Source organism: Pygocentrus nattereri, chromosome 5, assembly GCF_015220715.1.
Source record: "Pygocentrus nattereri isolate fPygNat1 chromosome 5, fPygNat1.pri, whole genome shotgun sequence".
Classification (NCBI taxonomy): domain Eukaryota; kingdom Metazoa; phylum Chordata; class Actinopteri; order Characiformes; family Serrasalmidae; genus Pygocentrus; species Pygocentrus nattereri.
The window spans coordinates 33,924,894-33,945,919 of record NC_051215.1 but is presented as its reverse complement, the minus strand read 5'-3'; the positions used below and the strand labels follow the sequence as shown (position 1 = coordinate 33,945,919).

At 39.9% G+C, this 21,026-nt stretch overlaps 1 protein-coding gene across 1 annotated transcript in view; it reads left to right on the top strand.

The window, feature by feature from the left end:
• Positions 1-21,026, top strand: part of zgc:154058 (uncharacterized protein LOC795538 homolog) — a 54,442-nt gene that overhangs the window by 18,390 nt on the left and 15,026 nt on the right. Inside the window, exons 5-6 of the mRNA XM_017721472.2 lie at positions 4,666-4,733; positions 19,535-19,662. Of these exons, the coding sequence (XP_017576961.1) occupies positions 4,666-4,733; positions 19,535-19,662 (196 nt within the window). The remainder of the gene's footprint in view (positions 1-4,665; positions 4,734-19,534; positions 19,663-21,026) is intronic.

The window sequence follows — 21,026 nt, the reverse complement described above, 5'->3', positions numbered from 1 at the left end:
GCTCGCTCGCGCTCTCTCTCACTCTCGCTGCATCTCACTCGCTGCATCTCGCTCGCTCACGCTCTCTCTCACTCTCGCTGCATCACTCTCACTCTCGCTGCATCTCACTCGCTCGCTCTCTCTCTCACTGCATCTCGCTCGCTCACGCTCTCTCTCACTCTCACTGCATCACTCTCACTCTCGCTGCATCTCACTCTCGCTGCATCTCACTCACTCGCACTCTCACTGCATCACTCTCCCTCTCACTGCATCTCACTCTCGCTGCATCTCACTCTCGCTGCATCTCACTCTCGCTGCATCTCTGTCTCTCTCACTGCATCTCTGTCTCTCTCACTGCATCTCGCTCGCTCGCGCTCTCTCACTCTCACCGCATCACTCTCACTCTCGCTGCATCTCACTCTCGCTGCATCTCTGTCTCTCTCACTGCATCGGTCTCTGTCTCTCTCACTCTCGCTGCGTCTTGCTCTCGCACTCGCTGCATCTCACTCTGTATATCTCTCCATTTGCATATGATTGTATATCTCCCTTTATTAGCCAGTATGTTTTCTACATGCTGTACACTCCACATTATAGATGAGTTTCTGTAGCATCTGTATGACCTGGTTAAGAGTGTGAATTTGCTTTGAGAGCTTACAGCACAGAGAACCATGCCATGATGGTAACCAGTTACAACAGTGTCTGCTGAATGAGCTGAGTGTGACTGGCCAATCAGAGGCTTGCCAGCTGCTTTTGCAAGGGAGGGTGCATGAGGGGTCAACATTTAGACATTTGTGCTTCACTCTCTGGCACTGTGGCTGAAAGGGTCTAATGTATGACTGTAGAGTCACAGGCTTTTGGGATAGTTGTGTGGAGGTTTACAACCTTGGCTGGGTCATGTGCTCCATGTGGGCTGCTTCAACTTGACCCCGTTCAGTATCTTCTTTCAAAAATATTTTTGCAATATTGCGTCTTCTGCTTTTATACTTCTACGCTTCTCCTTTCTCTTGTTTCCTGCTTTCTCTTTTTGCCAGTCTGTTGAGGAGAGAGGGAGGAAAGACAGAGAGCCAGCATGCTTGGCATGGAACAAAACACAATTCAGGATACAAGATGTGTTGTTTTTTGTTCTCTGATAATTCTTTTTCTTCTGATTTATTTACATTAAAATATGTTTGCCAAAACAAGACCGCAGCACCTGGTGAAAGCATAATTAACCCAAACGAGGAATTTTCATAGGCATGTACTTAACTACACACAAAGTGTAAATGTTTTTGGCTCCAGCACAAAGGTTTTTTTTTTTTTTGTACCTTCATGGTTTTGTCTTTTAATGATATGTTGAGTGGTTTTTTTTTTTTTAGATCAGTGCAGATTTTCTCAGTTTGTGTCCATCAGCCTAACAGGTCAAATAGTTATTGTAAGTCTGTCCATGGATGACCTTTTTTTTCCCCTGATGTATTTGCCTTCCAAAATATATACTCCCTCACCATTATCACTGTCTCTAACATTAGCAATATTAGTCCCTTGAACACCTCGACACAATATCATGTTTCTATATTAACATGAGCTACTCACCAAGCTGCAGTGGTGAGGGGTACATTTAGTCTATTTCCTAAGCTTTTTAGCAAACCTAGGTGATGGCAGTGTAGATGGTGCTTATGGCAATTTTACCCAAGCTCTGCAGCGGGGAAAAAATAGATAAATAATGAGCATAGTTTGGAAATATAGGGGGTAGAATTTGCAGAATCTTTCTTGCATGTTGTGAATTAAAGTAAGAAGTGACAAAACTGCTTAAAAAGTAAAGTGACTGTTTTCTTTGTGTCTTGCACAGTACGGGGCTAGACATGTGCTTGTCTAGGAATTTGATGGAATTTCCCTGAGTTTAACCAGAAAATAATCCAGGCTCAGATTTTAGAGGAAATGTTTAGCTCATTTAGCTGCCCTGCCTCTTTCATACAGTTCAGTCATCACTGAAGAATGTGAATGTTGTTCTTGAGCAACTTACAGGATATGGCTTTTCCAAAACTCCTCTCCTTTGCCTTTACAGCAGTGCGCTCTGTGGAATTTGATAAACCTGTGCTTATATGAACATGTTTATGTATACTGCTGGGTGTGTTCCCTGGGCCTTGCGGATGCTAGCACTGTGTATGGAGTGTGGGTGGGAAGTGTGTTTGGCGGGTGGTATTTTTTTAAACTGCTTCCCCATCATCTTCTCTTCCTGGCACAGAGGTGTAGTGAAGTAGGTGATAGGTTAGACTCGGTGTGAGAAGTAACAGACTCGCTGGTGACTGCAGCAGACTCAACACTCATCATGCCTTCTGTATATATTTATAGGATATAGAAACAGAAGGGAAGAAAGTTTAACTGCATAGTATTAGGTCTGCCATGATTATCTGAAAGCTTTGATGATGATTTCATATTTTAAAATCTCCCACCAGAAATATCCAGATGGACACATGTAGTTATAGACATTTTAGCCAATTAGTGTTTTTATATATGATTTTTAATCAAAAGCTATGCTTAGTATTTTTTGTTTTATGGTTTTTTGCCAATTCAGTTTTTTTTTTTTTTTTCAACTATAACTCCAGCATGAAAATAATTAGCAGATTGTTTGATTACTAATACAGTTGAAGTTGACAGGGCTACATTGGACAGTCATATCGCTGCTGTCGGAACAAAACCTTGTATCTCCTAAATGGTAACTTTACAGGAGAAGGAAAAACCTACTTTACTTTTAATGCAAGTCAATGGAACGGAGCCAGAATTCTTAACAAGTCATTTTGGGTCACTTCTTTTGGTCCATTCAACATGAAATTTATACACAATGTAAAGTGTACCATGTATTTTGAAATTGTCATAAACTGAAAAACGACAAAAATGGAGATACAAGGTTTTGTTCCAACAGCAGAGATACGTTTGTCTGTATTTTATAATATAATTTGTACATATAATAAGTAAAGTGTTTAATTCTGCTTTGGCTTCCTGAATGAGACCCTTTGATGCATACAGCATTAATGTATGTGCCATTGTCGCATCCACTTCAGTGGTAATGGGTGGAATAGCTTTCCTCTGGTTCGTATCATCCTCCCACAGTGTTGTCTTGCTTATCTCGTTCTGTTGTGCGTGCAAGCTGACAGCTGTAATGAATCTCCGGCTTTCCTTTGGCCTCTGTCAGCTCCTGCTCTCCTCCTCACGCTCAGCTGCTTAGTGTTCACAGGGGCCCACACAGAGCCTGGTTTGCCACGATATGTTCATTACAAGAACCCTTGCTTTGGTGTTTGTAGGCCTATGATGGTAACACAGTCCTTTTATTCGGAATGGTGTGGAACTGTGTGGAAAAGTTTATTTTCCTTGCTCCACCTTTTTTTTTTTCCACAAAACCTTTGCATTTTCCAGCTGCACTTTTTGTGAAGGTCCCTAACACTCAAGTGGACACAACAAAGTAATGAATCTTTGTAAAATAAGAGCATGATGGCACAGTTCAGCAAAAGCTGTAGTTGTACTAAATTGTCATCTTTAATTTGGTCATGAAGCTATAATTAACCTACTAAGAAAACAGCTTTTTGAGGGTCGGATGAACTTTACTGTCAGAGGCTGTTTTGTCTGTGGCCGCTTAGCTTGATGTCTTTTGTCAGAGGCCAGTTCGTTTGAGGCAAAAAATGTTTCCTGATGTCTAACTGTACAGGAGCTGCAATATGACATTGTTTTTGAGATACAATGTTGTCTGATGTCTGAAACCTGACTATGTGGAAGGTCCTAAAATCTTCACAGGCAGCTTTTTGTACAAGCTTAATACACCTGCCATAGTTCCTAACTCAAGTACTTTCAGCTAGCCGGGTTTTTTTTATTTTCTTCATGCAGTTACTAAACACGGGTGGTTATTGTACAGTCTTTAATTGGCCTAAATTGATTTAAAAGCATTTTTATGGCATATGCTGTTGTTCAGTGTTCTGGAACTACTGGTGTTACCCATGATATATAGCTGAAAGATTTTCATATAGAACCGGCTGCAGTTTTTGTTATAACCTATATTACCGACATATACATGTACAACATGACAACGCAGCAACAACTAACTATGCGTCTGGCAAACTTTGCTTAGCATTCAATTCTCAAGCCAGAAAAAGTGGATATGCTGGTTTTTTGGCCAAAAAAAAACAGGCCTGTGATGAGTTGCATAAACATCTTAATGGAATTTTGTCATTTAAGCTTTTGCTTAAGTGAGTGGAGTAAAATTTATTCTGGGAACTGTGGGGGGGGGGGGGGGGGGGGGGGGGGATCCATAATTTTTAAATTCAGTTTTAGAGTATTTCAAAACTCAATGTATCCTTTAAGAATTTACTTTAAATACTTGATGTTTAATGCAACCAGCCACTGGACCCTAGTTTTTACATTGAGTTTACATCTAAGTCTCAATATTAGTCAAAATGATCACAAAGAGAGATTTTTCCCAGATCAATCCATCCTACGATGATGTACTTGGACGTGTTCAGCTCTGGATGTTTGCGGTACTGGAGCATTTCTGTGAATGTGAATGTGAATATGAATGTAGTGTTTGTACAGCTTTATTTTTCACTTTTTTGTGGTTACACATACTGAAAAGAGAATTGCTCCAGGTTCAGTCCCATGGCCTGGCCTTGAGAATCAGAAGCTTAGTGTTTAACCCTTGCTCTGGTGTATTTTTCTTTGCAGTAAGTGTGGCACGCTGCCTCCAGAGAGCTGCTTCTTCAGCCTTATCTGCAGCACAGGATCTTTCATGGGTGAGTGTGTGTTTAGCATTCTGACATGTTTTGCCCTGTTGCTGAATAGATTAGATTTTATTTGGACTACAAACTGATAATAGCTCGTAGTAGACCATATAAGGAAAAACACGAACGTATTGTGGCGGTAGAGATGGTGGTTTGTGTTTCTGTTGAAATTTATGGCTATTCAGGGTATTTGTGATGAAACACGGTAGCAGTTCTGTGTGTGTGTGGTTTTGGGAGACTGCCACCCGCTCTGTCTTGCTTTTGGAGCCAGGCTTCATGATGTAATACAGCTAGTTGACATTGACACAGCTCTGAGTAACAGGGGTCCCTGCTGATTCAGACAGTTATTCCCTGTCCTGCCATACATACATACACGCGCGTGTGTGTGTGTGTGTGTGTGTGTGTGTGTGTGTGTGTGTGTGTGTGTGTGTGTGTGTGTGTGTGTGGCAGAATGATTTGGGGAAAATATATATATATTTTTTATTTTTTTTTATTTTTATTTATTATTATTTTTTTTAACAATATTCATACTGCAATTTAAATTGATTTTTTTTTTCCCTCTAAATGAGTGTCTTTTTTTTTTTCTTTGTATTTTTACTGTCATAGCCACAAAAATTGATTTATCAAAAACAATCCTTACCATTTTTACATTACCATTTTCCAACCTCTTTATCCCTTATAATAAAACAAGCTGTTTGTTACTCTGCCTCTAAGACTGATAAATGTGCAAACCTAATTCCAAAAAAGGTTAAGGGAGGAGATAAATACATACATACTGTATAAATAATACAGTCATTTGCAGACTCACTTTGACCTGTATTTAAATGGGAAACTGTATAAAATAAAGTACTTGATGTTTTACCTTTTGAACTTCATTATTTTTTGTAAGTATTCGCTCATTCTTAATCTGAACTGAACCTGCAGCATTTTAAAAAGTAGAAATGGTAATTTAAGCCTGGAACCACTTTCATATGTTTCAAAAACAGATGATGCAGTCATGCTTGGGTATAAAAGGAGTATCCAGGAAAGGTCAGTTCTAGCTCATGAAAGATTAGGCCAAGGCTTGCTCCTTTGCCAAAATGCATAAACAGTTTAAGAACAATGTTCCTTAGTTTCACCCTCTGTGGTGCAGAATATTATCAATCTCCTCAATCCCTGCACTGCATTTAAAACTGACGTTTCAGTAATTAATCTAACCACATGAGCTCAGGACTCAAAGCAAAAGCCATATCTCAGCAACACCTAGAAATACCACAGACTTCTCTGAGTTAAGGCACATCTGAGATGGACTGATGCAAAGTGGAAATCTATATATTTGATGCTCACCTGTCAGACTGTTCTGAGAAATAATGGATGTCATGTTGTCCAGACTAAAGTGGAAAAGGATCGTCTTGACAAACTTCAAAAACCAGTGTCTGTCATTGTAGCTTTCATGTCTGTGAAGACACTATTAACGCTGAGGTGTACATAAGACACGTGATGCCCCCCGGACAACGTGTTTTTCTGGGACGCCCTTGCTTGTTTCAGCAAGACAATGTCAAGCCATGTTCTGTCCCAGTTACAACAGGGGGGCTTTGTAGTGTGACCATGCTGGTGCTTTACTGGCCTGCTTGCAGTCAAGACCAGTCTCCAATTGAAAATGTTTTATGATGTGCAATATACAATGGAGACAGAGAGACCCCAGTCTATTGAGCAGCTAAATTTGTATGGAGCAGTAATGGGAAATGTGTGTGTATGTGTGTGTATGTGTATGTGTGTGTGTGTGTGTGTGTGTGTGTGTGTGTGTGTGTGTATATGTGTATATATATATATATATATATATATATATATATATATATATATATATATATATATATATATATATATATATATAAAATATAATGGTAACAAGCAATTGAACCTGATACCTGATTGTACCTATTAAAGTGGCCTGTGAGAAAGGAAAAATTTTATATATATATATATATATATATATATATATATATATATAATATATATTTAAAATGTTCAATTGCTTGTTAACACAAATAGCTAATCAACCAATCACATGGCTGCAACTCAGTGCATTTAGGTATGTAGAGGTCAAGACAACTTACAGGTGCTGGTCAACGAATTAGAATAATTTGAAATAGTGCAATCATGAAATTCTTTGAATGCATTTTTTGTGCAGAAAGCAAATCAGGTGTTCACCGCACCTGTCCTACTCGTTAGACTAATCACAGAACTCGTTACCTGTAGAAAATTTGCTCAGCTGAGCTTTCCAAAAGGCCCATTTAGGCCATTTAACTGTGACACTGTTGTTTTATTGAATTAGAATAATGGAGAAACCGTTTCATTGAATTAGAATAAATGCTCGAATTTTTGTTTTCTGTGAAGAGTGTTCACTGTGCAGTATAAAGTCAGGGTTGAGTAGAATTTCTAAGTTGTAAAATCAATCATGGGTAAGCAGCGCGACCTCTCAACCGGAATAGTGGCTCAAATTCAAGCCCTTCGCCAACAAGGCTTGACCCAAACTAAAATTGCTGAGCAGCTCGGCATCAGCCAGTCTTCCGTCTGCAAAGCTCTCAAGAAAAACTGCAGCAAGCGCACCAACTGTTCCGGCGTCCGAAAACTTCTGCTCGCGACAACAAGCAGCTGAGAAAGATCGCAGTCAGCAACCGGTTCAAGTCCACTTCCGAGCTGACCGACTTGTGGAACAAGCAGACCGGCGCTGACGTCTCCAGATCAACCACTTACCGTCGTCTGCGCGAACTCGGCTTCAAATCTCGCGTTCCAGCAGTAAAACCGATGCTGAACAAGAAACAAATGGAGAAACGGCTGAAGTGGGCCAAAGAACACAGCGAGTGGACTGCTGAAGACTGGCAGAAAGTGGTCTTCAGTGACGAATCACACTTCTGCATCTCCTTCGGTGACCAAGGTCCTCGTGTCTGGCGTCGTGGTGGCGAAACCTACAACCACGAGTGCGTGAAAAGATCCGTCAAGTTTCCCCAGAGCGTTATGGTCTGGGGATGCATGTCCGCTCGAGGTGTAGGGAAACTCTGCTTCCTCAAGAAGACTGTCAATGCTGCCGTATATCAAGATATTCTGGAAACGTTCCTGATTCCGACTGTTGAGGAACAGTTCGGCGAAGAAGACTTCATATTTCAACAGGATCTTGCACCGGCTCATGCGGCAAAGTCGACCAAAGATTGGTTCACTAAAAAACAGCTTGAAGTTTTGGCATGGCCGGCCAACTCGCCTGACCTCAATGTCATTGAAAACCTTTGGGCCATCGTCAAGCGGAAAATTCGCGACAGAAAGCCTACTACGCTGGACCAACTGAAGCAGAACATCGCCACTGCCTGGGAAGCTGTGAGTGCGGAAACTTGCGACAAGCTGGTCAAATCGATGCCGCGGAGACTTCAGGCAGTCATACAAGCCAAGGGGGCAGCCACAAAATACTGAGAAAGTGATGATTGTAATTATAATAAAAATTATTCTAATTCAATGAAACGGTTTCTCCATTATTCTAATTCAATAAAACAACAGTGTCACAGTTAAATGGCCTAAATGGGCCTTTTGGAAAGCTCAGCTGAGCAAATTTTCTACAGGTAACGAGTTCTGTGATTAGTCTAACGAGTAGGACAGGTGCGGTGAACACCTGATTTGCTTTCTGCACAAAAAATGCATTCAAAGAATTTCATGATTGCACTATTTCAAATTATTCTAATTCGTTGACCAGCACCTGTACTTGCTGAAGTGCAGACCGAGCATCAGAATGGGGAAGAAAGGTGATTTAAGTGACTTTAAACGTGGCATGGTTGTTGGTGCCAGACAGGCTCTCTAGGGTTTACAGAGAATGGTCAGAAAAAGAGAAAATATCCAGTGAGCGGCAGTTGTATGGACGAAAATGCCTTGTTGATGTGAGAGGTCAGAGGAGAATGGACAGACTCGTTTGAGGTGACAGAAAGGCAGCAGTAACTCAAATAACCACTTGTTACAACCAAGAAATGCAGAATACCATCTCTGAACGCACAACACGTCGAACCTTGAAGCAGATGGGCTACAGCAGAAGACCACACCGGGTGCCGCTCCTGTCAGCTAAGAACAGGAAACTGAGACTACAATTCGCACAGGCTCACCGAAAATGGACAATAGAAGATTGGAAAAATGTTGCCTGGTCTGACGAGTCTCAATTTCAGCTGCGATATTCAGATGGTAGGGTCAGAATTTGGCGTAAACATGAAAGCATGGATCCATCCTGCGTTGTATCAATGGTTCAGGCTGCTGGTGGTGGTGTAATGGTGTGGAGGGTATTTTCTTGGCACACTTTGGGGCCCTTAGCATTTTTGCTGACCATGTCCATCCCTTTATGACCACAGTGTACCCGTCTTCTGATGGCTACTTCCAGCAGGATAATGCACCATGTCACAAAGCTCATATCATCTCAAACTGGTTTCTTGAACATGACAATGAGTTCACTGTACTCCAGTGGCCTCCAGTCACCAGATCTCAATCCAGTAGAGCACCTTTGGGATGTGGTGGAACAGGTGATTCACATCATAGATGTGCAGCCGACAAATCTGCAGCAACTGCCTGATGCTATCATGTCAGGATGGACCAAAATCTCTGAGGAATGTTTCCAACACCTTGTTGAAAGTATGCCACGAAGAATTATATTTATATATATATATATATATATATATATATATATATATATATATATAATATCACAAAGTGTTCACTTTGTTAAAACATTAAATCTCTTTGCACTTTTTTAACTTAATACAAGCTAAAAAGGATTTTTTGTTGCCTATAGTTTTTGCCTATATTTTACTTACTGTTCCAACATTTTGGGAATTGGTTTTGTAAATGAGCTCTTTTTCTGATTGATTTTTCTTTGTTCAGAAAACAATCTGGGCTGAAACACTCCTTATAATTTCAGTGTGAATGGGTGGGGCTAAACTGCCGGTCAAACTGTTTTGAATAGGTGGATATACACTATGTTGCCAGAAGTCTTCGCTTGTCTGCCTTCACACACACATGAAATTGAGTGACATCCCATTTTTAATCCATAGGGTTTAATATGATGTTGGCCAACCCTTTGCAGCTGTAACAGCTTCAACTCTTATGGGAAGGCTTTCCACAAGGGTTAGGAGTGTGTTTATGGGAATTTTTGACCATTCTTCCAGAAGTGCCTTTGTGAGGTTAGACACTGATGTTGGACGAGAAGGCCTGGCTTGCAGTCTCCACTCTAATTCATCCCAAAGGTGTTCTGTCAGGTTGAGGTCAGGACTCTGTGCAGGCCAGTCAAGTTCTTCCACACCAAACTCACTCATCCATGTATTTATGGACCTTACTTTGTGCGCTGGTGCACAGTCATGTTGGAACAGGAAAGGGCCATACCCAAACTGTTCCAAAAAGTTGGGAGCATTAAATTGTCCAAAATCTCTTGGTCTGCTAAGCATTAAGAATTCCTTTCACTGGAACTAGGGGAAAGAACTGTGGAAAGTAATTGTGGGCAGCTTAAATAACTGATCAATTCAAATAATTGACAGTTATGTAATGTGACAGGCCTACTTATTGTGCTACATTTCCTCTTTTCAAACTTAAGGCAGTGTTTGTGATGATGTAAGCTATAATTAAACTGCAGCTCTTAGCAATTTGCATTTGTTGCAAATAATCATGTGTGTAAAGAAATGTGTGTACAAATAATGAGTGTATGGGTGAGTGAATGAGAAATTTACTGCTCCTAATGGACCAGCAAAGCAAAACAAAGCCAATTATAGTTTGTGCCAAGAAATAATTTGGACTTAACCTACTGGTTGGCACGCCAAGTTGAAGATGCTCCAAACTTTGAGAAGTGAATCTGCCGCTCTGGAGCTTCAGCAGACTTTTTTTCATGACATTTGCATTGAAGCATCTGAAAGTAAGTGGCTGATGTGATCATGTGTCACTGTCTATGTTTATCAGGCGTAATCTGCACAGCACTGAAGATGACTGATGAAATTTATCAGGAATCGGGTCACACAACACTAATTAAATTGCATCATGATCATCACAGTACTAGAGGAGCAAATATCTTCCAGAGATCACACGTGCGCAGCACTTAGCTGCCAAAAAAATGTGAGCATCAGACTTTGGTTGGAAATTTTCTCAGGATATAAGGGTGATGTTTTTCACCAGTGATCAAAAACAAGCTCTCATTGTGGAACCTGAACATCAGGCTAAATTTGACTACCTGGTGACCTGAGAGGAGGGAAGTCTGAATTGGAAACTTTATGTAAACAAGTCGATCACAGCCAGGTGTGAACTGTGCTGCCTGTCTGAGAAGGGAAAAGGGTTTTGTTTAGTATTGCTGGTGAAACATGACCTATGACCTGGTCAGTTTGGCCTGGTAGTAAAGGCGTATACTCTGAGTTGAAGGCCTGTATTGTGGCGAATATGCCAGTCAGTCAGGTTAGATCATTATGAGCGGCTGTTCCCTGTTCTGTGAGGAAAGGGCAGCACTTTTTACAACCATATCAGAAAGTTGCACTTTGTTTTTGTTTTACCTCTTTCTTGTTATATAATACTGCTATGAAACATCTGGCAGGTCTGTGGTATGTGATTTATGCCTTAGCCATATTCAAATATTACAAGTTTAATTTAATTACTTACACTGTGTGCAGGGAGACCTCTGGAAGGAGTTTTGTAGGGAAAAACAGTTGAGACTACGCCTGCCAGTAGTGTAAATATCTCTCATGGTGTTTCCCTTGAAGAGCTGCATGTGCTTGCCATAGCTGCAAGTTACATAATGAACACTGTTTTTCAGTTTGAGGTGCAGACTTTCACTGAAACGAGCAGGGCACAAGAGGAAACATCCATCAACATTGGAACACAATAACAAAGATGAAACATAATGTAGAAAGTGCTGCAGGAGCCAACCAAGGCCAATGGAGACGCCCAGAGAGCCTGTCATCAGGCTGCAAAATATACTGCCTCTCTCTCTCTTTCCTTTTCCAGCATGAGCTTCCTGGCTGGACTGAGAGAAAATGGCCTAAATCAAAGGCCATCTTCCTCCTGTATGTAATTATAGAGGTGTAAATCTCTGACCTTAGAGCGATTCAATTCAAAAGGTCCCCTTACACCATAACAGCCCATAATGGCCTAACTGACAGATAATCTCAAACTCTGAAGGAACAGGTCATACAGACAGAAGAAGAAAACGAGACAAGCTAAAATATAGCAGGCTCTAATGGAATATTTTACCAAAGATGTATGCTGCAATCTCACATTTCCTCATCATTTATTATTATTATTATTTTTTGTGCTATTCGGAGAAAAAGCCCAATTCGCAAATAAGACAAATAAGGCCTGTCACAATCAAACTTTTAGCTAATGATTGTCATATAAATAAATGATTAGTGATTTTATTTGTTCACTGTATAGAACTATTAAAGTATAAGTCTAAAGTAGCTGCATTGGCTGAACAACCGTCTTGCCCCCTAGCTTTATTTACAACCCCAATTCCAATGAAGTTGGGACGTTGTGTAAAACATAAATAAAAACAGAATATGATGATTTGCAAATCCTTTTCAAACTATATTCAATTCAATACACCACAAAGATGAGATATTTAATGTTCAAACGGATAAACTTAATTGTTTTTTTGCAAATATTCACTCATTTTGAATTTGATGCCTGCAACACGTTCCAAAGAAGTTGGGACAGGGGCATGTTTACCACTGTGTTACATCACCTTTCCTTTTAACAACACTTAATAAGCGTTTGGGAACTGAGGACACTAATTGTTGAAGCTTTGTAGGTGGAATTCTTTCCCATTCTTGCTTGATGTACAACTTCAGCTGCTCAACAGTCCGGGGTCTCCGTTGTCGTATTTTGTGCTTCATAATGTGCCACACATTTTCAATGGGAGACAGGTCTGGACTGCAGGCAGGCCAGTCTAGTACCCGCACTGTTTTACTACAAAGCCACGCTGTTGTAACACGTGCAGAATGTGGCTTGGCATTGTCTTGCTGAAATAAGTAGGGACGTCCCTGAAAAAGACGTTGCTTGGATGGCAGCATATGTTGCTCCAAAACCTGTATGTGCCTTTCAGTATTAATGGTACCTTCACAGATGTGCAGGTTACCCATGCCATGGGCACTAACACACCCCCACACCATCAGAGATGCTGGCTTTTAATTTCTTGCGCTGATAACAATCCAGACAGTCCTTTTCCTCTTTGGCCTGGAGGACACCATGTCCATGATTTCCAAAAACAATTTGAAATGTGGACTCATCAGACCACAGGACACTTTTCCGCTTTGCGTCAGTCCATCTCAGATGAGCTCGGGCCCAGAGAAGCCGGCGGTGTTTCTGGGTGTTGTTGATATATGGTTTTCGCTTTGCATGGCAGAGTTTTAACTTGCACTTGTAGATGGAGCGACGAACTGTGTTTACTGACAGTGGTTTTCTGAAGTGTTCCTGAGCCCATGTGGTAATATCCGTTACAGAATGATGTCGGTTTTTAATGCAGTGCCGCCTGAGGGATCGAAGGTCACGGGCATTCAATGTTGGTTTTCTGCCTTGCCGCTTACTTGCAGAGATTTCTCCAGATTCTTTGAATCTTTTGATGATATTATGGACTGTAGATGATGAAATCCCTAAATTCCTTGCAATTGCACGTTGAGAAACGTTGTTCTTAAACTGTTGGACTATTTGCTCATGCAGTTGTTCACAAAGTGGTGAATCTCACCCCATCCTTGCTTGTGAACGACTGAGCCTTTCAGGGATGCTCCCTTTATACCCAATCATGACACTCACCTGTTTCCAATTAACCTGTTGACCTGTGGAATGTTCCAAACAGGTGTTTTTTGCATTCCTCAACTTTCCCAGTCTTTTTTTGCCCCGTCCCAACTTCTTTGGAACATGTTGCAGGCATCAAATTCAAAATGAGGGAATATTTGCAAAAAACAATAAAGTTTATCCGTTTGAACATTAAATATCTTGTCTTTGTAGTGTATTCAGTTGAATATAGGTTGAGAAGGATTTGCAAATCATCATATTCTGTTTTTATTTGTTTTACACAACACCCCAACTTCACTGGAATTGGGGTTGTACTTAGTAGCTAAATGATCAACTACCCTGTTCTGTGCACCCATAATCACACAATTATCTACAGTAAAACAGAATTATGAGTAAAGTTTTTTTAGTAGGGAAAATATAAGCAAAAAAAAAATCATACAGACTGTTGGAATTACCAGTAAAGTAAACAAATAAACATTATTCACTGTAAGTTTTCGTGAGCTTTTGTTTTTGTGAGCCTTTTTTTTTTTTTACATTTATTTGTCTCAACCCTATTCACATTTTGCTTGTTACAACATAAAATAACTGATCTAATGACTGGAAATTTCTGCAGTCTGCTTATAATAATTGTGGTCATCTTATAATAATTGTGGTCATCTTATATAATTGTGAACTAATTGTCACTGTATTTACACTGTAGACAATACAAAAATACATTTTGTTTGTTTGCTTGTTCGTCTTGGAGGGTGGGCTACAAAAAAGCCTTGGAATTTTATTTCTGAAAAATGATCATTGTTATTAATTAATTAATTAATTTATTTAAAATTGTCAGAATCAAAATCAGTGCACCTTCACAACCATGTGTCTACAACAAGTACAACAAGATCTTTTTGCAGGAAAAGGACAGTCCTTATTTTTTTGTTAATAGAAATAATAGAAATTATTTATTCCAGTTTTGTATCATTTCTATTGGTCCATTAATCATGACTTCCAAATCAGTCAGAATATGAGAAATGACAAAAATGGAGTTACAAGATTTTGTCGTGTGTGTGTGTGTGTGTGTGTGTGTGTGTGTGTGTGTGTGTGTGTGTGTATTATATCTGGTATGGCAGCCTCTGTTACTGCCTACCAATGTCTTTCGGCTTTCTGAATTTAAAAAAAAAAAAAAAAAGCTTCCACCTCATCCAATTTGAGCAGTCAAGGTGCTCAATTTTATACTTTGAGTAAAAGGTGAATTTCAGTGTTTTTTGCTATCCTAATGGGATACTTTTACCTATTATCTGTGTTGCCCAGGCCTGTCTTTAGACTATATCCGTGAAATTACCCTGTTTTTCATGGCCTGGCATTGTTGGAGAGCCAGTGTCTACTCCATAGGAGCAGCAGCCATAAAAGATCGCCAGCCACAATCTGTCTTATCAACTTTACAGGGTAGTTAACGCACCAAGTGGGTGACTAACACAATGCCTGCTGTCAGCGTTATTAACACTCACAGCACGGCTTTAACAGCTCCAGTAAAGTGCAGATGTGTTTACATTGAACATTATCACGCGTTCAGTCAGAAGGCATTGGCCTCCGCTGCCAGAATGACCTTGCAGATGCTGCTGTGGTGATGTTGCCGGCTCAGAAATGTGCTTAAATGGAGAATTCTCTGAATGCGCCTCGAGCAGTCACAAGAGACATGTAAGTGTGGCAGCAAATTTTCTGTGGGTGTTATTAAATGGGTTTGTGTAAGTGTAAGGCTGACGAAGGAGTGGCTTATGACTAAACCTGGGGAAGGAGCAGTGGACCTGTTTGAGTGACCGTTCGTTGGGTCATTCACCGGCTCTGTTGGCTCAACCTCTCAGCCAGTTGGCCTCTGTTAAAGAAGGCAGCAGCGCTGTGTTTACTTAGAGTCAGAAAATAATGATGGCTGATGGCCAACAGCAGCATGTGGCCACAGCCCCGCCACCCCTTTGTGTGCTACCCTCTGAGGAAACGAGGTTAGCTCTGGGAAATGCGGATACACACATACGCACAGGTTCACACTGCAGATCTGTAACCTTTCATGACCTTCATCATCTTGCTGCCCTGCTTTCAGTAAATAGGCCTGATGGTGCGGTGCTTGTTGTCCTGAAGGCTAGAATGTGGTGCTCTAGTGCTGGTACTCTATAATATGAATGATCAGAAATGACAAAGTGTCTCAAGCCCTGGTATCATATTACGGTCAACGATAGAGTCCTGCGGTGCCGTCATTCCGCAGATAAATTTAGCCAGTTGTGAATTGCTGCGTGTGCTGGATTTGTTTCCTGCGACTCTATCCGCTGCGCATCCTCTTCACTAGAGAAAGCTGCTGCCAGCATCTATTAAATGGATGCTCCTGAAGGCTGACTCCAATCTACACTTTAATGCAGTGGAGTAAACAAGCATTACCTTTTTCTTTCTCTTTCTGCTACAGCTGGGCTTGGTTAAAAAGAAAAAAGAGGATAATTTCCTATGCCCTGGAGACATGTAGTTTGTTTTTCCATGCTTGTAACTTACCTAACTTCTTATAAATGATTTAGGTCTTGTCAGGACAGTGTGTGGTGCCCACACACATTCTCAGAAAAAAGGGTTTTGTGGTACTTCTCCCTAAGGAGCCGATGTTGGTATGAGAATTGTGGGCCGATGGCAGTATCCAGTGTTTTTGTATTTACTTATTGGTACATATTGGCTGATTCCAATGAAATACATACAATGTGGGACATGGGACTAGATCTACCTGGATTAGCATTATGGAGAAATGTTACAAATGCAATAAAATGAAAAATGCCGTTTTTTTTAAAGCATAACCTCCCCCATCACAACCTCTCTCCTGGTGGGATGCATATTAGACAGTACTATGCTTAAAATTTCAAAAGTAATCTTCCCAATATAATTATTGTTGTTAATTATTTCACTGACATTAACTGAAGTAATGTTACTGGTATTTTGATTAACTGAGTTTGCTTACATTAATGTCAGGTTAGCTGGGCTAGTACTTCGCCATAATAATTATCCAACTTTCGCCGGTGCTGCACAACATCATGACTGAATGTCCAAAATGAATGGGTTGAAAACAGAGCATTTGAGTAAAATCATAGTTTATAAATGCTTGTTTTTTTAAAAATATAAAATAATAATTCCTTGAAAAAAAATGCAACAGCAACGTTAAAACGTTTAATGCTGTTCTGTAATCACTTTTGAACTGGAGTTAAAGGAGTTTAAAATCTAAATATTATATGGAAATATATACATATATAAATAAAAACACTCACCTAAAGCCCCATCCAAGACATTCTCATGAGAACGTTTCCGAGACAAGATTTTTGAAAATGCTGCTGGTGTGGACATTTCACTCACTCTTTTTACTCACATTTTACTCCGTACTTTTTTCCAAAAAAAAAAGTGTGTTTTTAAAAAACACACAGGCCTAAATATTGTCATCAGATTTTGGTTTAAAATCTGTCATCTGTTTTTGTTTGTTTGTTTTTTAGCTGTCATTGCCCATATTGACAGGATTCCAATGAAATCATGCATTCCTACTTTATTACATGTTGGAGTCTGTTATAATTAAATAACCATGGGCTTATTTATTTGTTTTTGGGCTTGTGTAGTTGTAGCCCAGTGAGTTTTCCCCATTATAACAGTTTACAAATTATTTTCTATTAATTTAACAATTTCCAAAATAATTTGTGTCAAGGACATACTTTGTGTTACGTAAGGCACAATAAAAGCTGCCCTTATTTCAGTGTTTCTTTGGCTCAAGGCTGTGCGCTTAGTAAAGAAAATGACGTAAAAAAATTTGTGTATTGTTTTGTGATTTGTTTTTTGTTTAAATTCCAAATCATATATGTTGTATTTGAAAACCCAGCTAGTTAAAAAGACCACCTGATATGCTCCTCTTAGTATACTTCAGGCCTGTAGGAAACACTGAGCTAACTTCTAAAATAAGCCTTGCATATTGTTTTCTTTGTATATATTCAACTGCTGTGTTAATAGCTTCTCTAGACATATTTATGTATTTGCCATATTTTTAGAATGAATTCAGATTTTTTCCAAAATAACTAAATTGAATCATGGTTTGAGATTTCATAGTTTGAGTTGTTTCTTAAAGATTTGTATTGTAACTTTGTGAGGTCTGAGACTCGCACCCCTGCAGCGTATTGTATTCCAGTTTGTCTCATTCTCAGCTGTTGGCAAACAGGCATTGAGGCTCTGTGTCTGAAAATTCTGGAGCCGTTTCCTCAGAGTGTGAGGTTGATGAGGCCGTTATGGGCCGTTATGGTGTGAGGGGTGATTTGTCCCCGTGCTTGCCCCCAGCTGGGCAGCTCCAGTCAGCTTTCATTAAGCATTAAGCATTAACCCAGCAGAGCAAACAGAGGAACCGGCTAGAGTGACCGAGACCGCATTAGACGACTCTCAGCACATAAAGACCCGCCCCATTACACCCCCTGAACGAACACACACACACACACACACACACACACACACACACACACACACACACACAGCTTTCCAATTTTTTCTAAGCCACCCCACACCCTGCTCTTCCAGGAAAACAATGAATAGGTTCTGGTTAGAGGAACAGCAGACGTTGTTTTTTTTTTTTTTTTGTCACGCAGGATCAGGCCATGCTGAAACGTGCACATGCCAGTGCACCCCCACTTTCTCTGTCCTGCTGGCACATCACACAGGAAGATTAAACACGGATAAGTGAAGACAGTAGTTATTAAGCGCTCTTTTGAGGAGCGCTCTTAAGACTGTCTTAAACTGATATTCATCTTTATTGTGTAGGAGGCAGGAAAGTCCCTGATGGTACAGTTATTGCTGATACAGTGTGGTTCTTCCTTAGTTTTGTTAGATTTGCATTTTTTTCAAATTTGTTTGAAATCTGTCTAGTTCTTTCAAGCTTTTCATGTCAAATTGTTTGTTGTTGTTTTGCTGCAGATATGTTCACCAGTTGTTTTAGATAGTTTGTATTGAATCGAATTGCTTTACATTGTGGTGACAGGAATCATGATGTGTACAACACTAATTTAGCCATTTTATTTGCTATCTAAAACAACTGGTGAACATATCTGTCCTCTGAGTTTTTTATACTGATCTGTAATATTTATCATGGTAAGACATTACCATGCACCTCTCTGCCATGAATAGATTTTAAAAATCCCTTTTAGACCAAAACCCTATCTCAGAACGATCATAAAATCATGTCTCAGGTGTCGGGTAATGTGTTCAAACCCATATCATGTAATAACTGTCTGTGAGAGGGTGTTTGGAGGCATCAAACTCTTCACAAATCTGATTCCTATCACCACCACTGTGAACAGTTCTGACGTGGCAAGTGTCTCTAGAACAGTGCATTTCACATCAAACTACTCTGAATGACTTTATTTTCAACTTAGTAATACTAATTATACACACATTTTGAAAATGGCTAGAAATCCCCTTTAATAGATTTTCAAATAACAGTAAAACTTGTGGTGAAAAAGTTGGATTGATTTAGAATGACATCTTGAAGCGTTCTGAACATAAAAATGTGACACTTTCTATAATTGCATGATTTTATTGGGCATTTATTTTGACTTTTAAGCCCAACCATGCATAGACTGCAGTATTTCAAATAAACATACAGTATTATTCACTTTAACTACTACTAAGATAATGGAGTGCTGCAGATATGAGTAGAAATGGAGCAAAATGTGTAAATGGCATAGACGGGTAAAGTATAATGCTGTAATTTTTTTTCTGTGTGTGCATTTGCATACTTTTTTGGTTTGTTTTAGTATCGAAAATACTGTTGTTTGCATTTACATGAAGTGAATCTTTAACTACATTCACTTTTTGTTTCCATCCAGTCCATGTTTTTATAACAATTTGTATAAATAAATGTATGCTTGCAAATGCATCTATACAGTCTTCCACATCACATTTGTTTTATTATTATATAAATTGACACTCCTGAACATTTTCTTTCTCTCTCTTTCTTTCTCTCTCTCTCTCTCTCTCTCTCTCTCTCTCTCTCTCTCTCTCTCTCTCTCTCTCAGTGATGGTGATTGTGTTGCTTCGTTATGCTCATGTGATTGAGAAGCACCAAAACTGCGTATTAAACACTGCCAGTCTTTCCACGGGCTGGATCTGTTCTGCGGGTCTCATCATGGTGGGAAACTTCCAGGTAAGACCAGTGCTTATCCAGTACCATGGATTTCAGTAGATTTCAGCATGACAAAAGTACTGAAATTCACAGTTCTTGATGATGGCTGAATTACAAGGTGAAGGAAAATGATTATCTTAAAAGTACTTTTTACAATACTTAGTACAAATAAACTCACTGTAATAATGAGATTAATGCTAGTCTATATACCGCTCAACATGGTGTTACTGTTCAGAAGCTGAGAATTATGATGTAAATGTCAGCACTATGGTGTTTTGATTCAGGCTCCTTGAGGTAATTTACAGATCCTTTATTGTGGACTTTCACACAGGCCACATTTTATGTTTTAATTTTCCTCCAAAATTAGAGTCCATAAAGGAAAAAAGAGAACTTAATAAGTGCCCAGAAGTCATTCTCTGGTTTACTGTGACTCCACTCTGTGTCATACTGTAAGACTGCCACTGGACACTGTTTGACCATGGGACAGATAAAGCCTGTACTTTGTGAAGCTTTGTTCTTCCGTGTAAAGTCTCTCTCTGTCTCTGTCTCTGTCTCTCTCTCTCTCTCTCTGTCTCTGTCTCTCTGTCTCTCTCTCTCTCTCTGTCTCTCTGTCTCTCTCTCTGTCTCTCTCTGTCTCTCTCTCTCTCTCTCTCTCTCTCTCTCTCTCTCTCTCTCTCTCTCTCTCTCTCTCTCTCTCTCTCTCTCTCTCTCATATTAGATCAGTGCTGGTGCTAATAGAATTGTAAGATAGCCTGTGTAATCCCCTCAGACAATGAGACAATCACTAAGCTGAACCCAGTGTTTCAACCTGAGGGATGGACATCTTTTACCTTAATTCATGAATGCTGGCCGTTAGGGACGGAGTTTTAGGCAGCTGAAATGTATGGACGCTTGGCTTGGTGCCCAGCTTGCGAGCAACGCAGGGAGGTCGGCCAATGGGGCATCAGACAGAGGTTTTAATGGGCCAGTTGCCATAGAGACAAGGGGGGGAGAGCAAGTTCTTGTCCTGATAATGTAAATGTTCTTTACTTAACTATGCGATTTCATCAGTTTGTGTGGTAGAGAGACAGAGAGTAAGTTTGAAACGTCTGTCCTTCGCCCTCTCTTCAGGGCCTGTGTTTGAGTCTTTGAAGCTGCAGTAGAGGAGCAGAGGGTATAAGTACTTGCGTCCACAGCTTTAGTAAGACAGTCTCACATTGGGTGTGTTGTGTTTATGATACCACAAATTTGTTTCACTAAAGTTTGTAAAGTTCTGCTTTTCTCCCCCTTTAAGTGTTTTAACGATTGTGTCTGTCATTAATTTTGGGAATATTCAGAGTAATAAAATTTAGCTTCTTGATAAATCAGCGAATAGTTAAAATGATGGCAATGCATATGAAATGAGA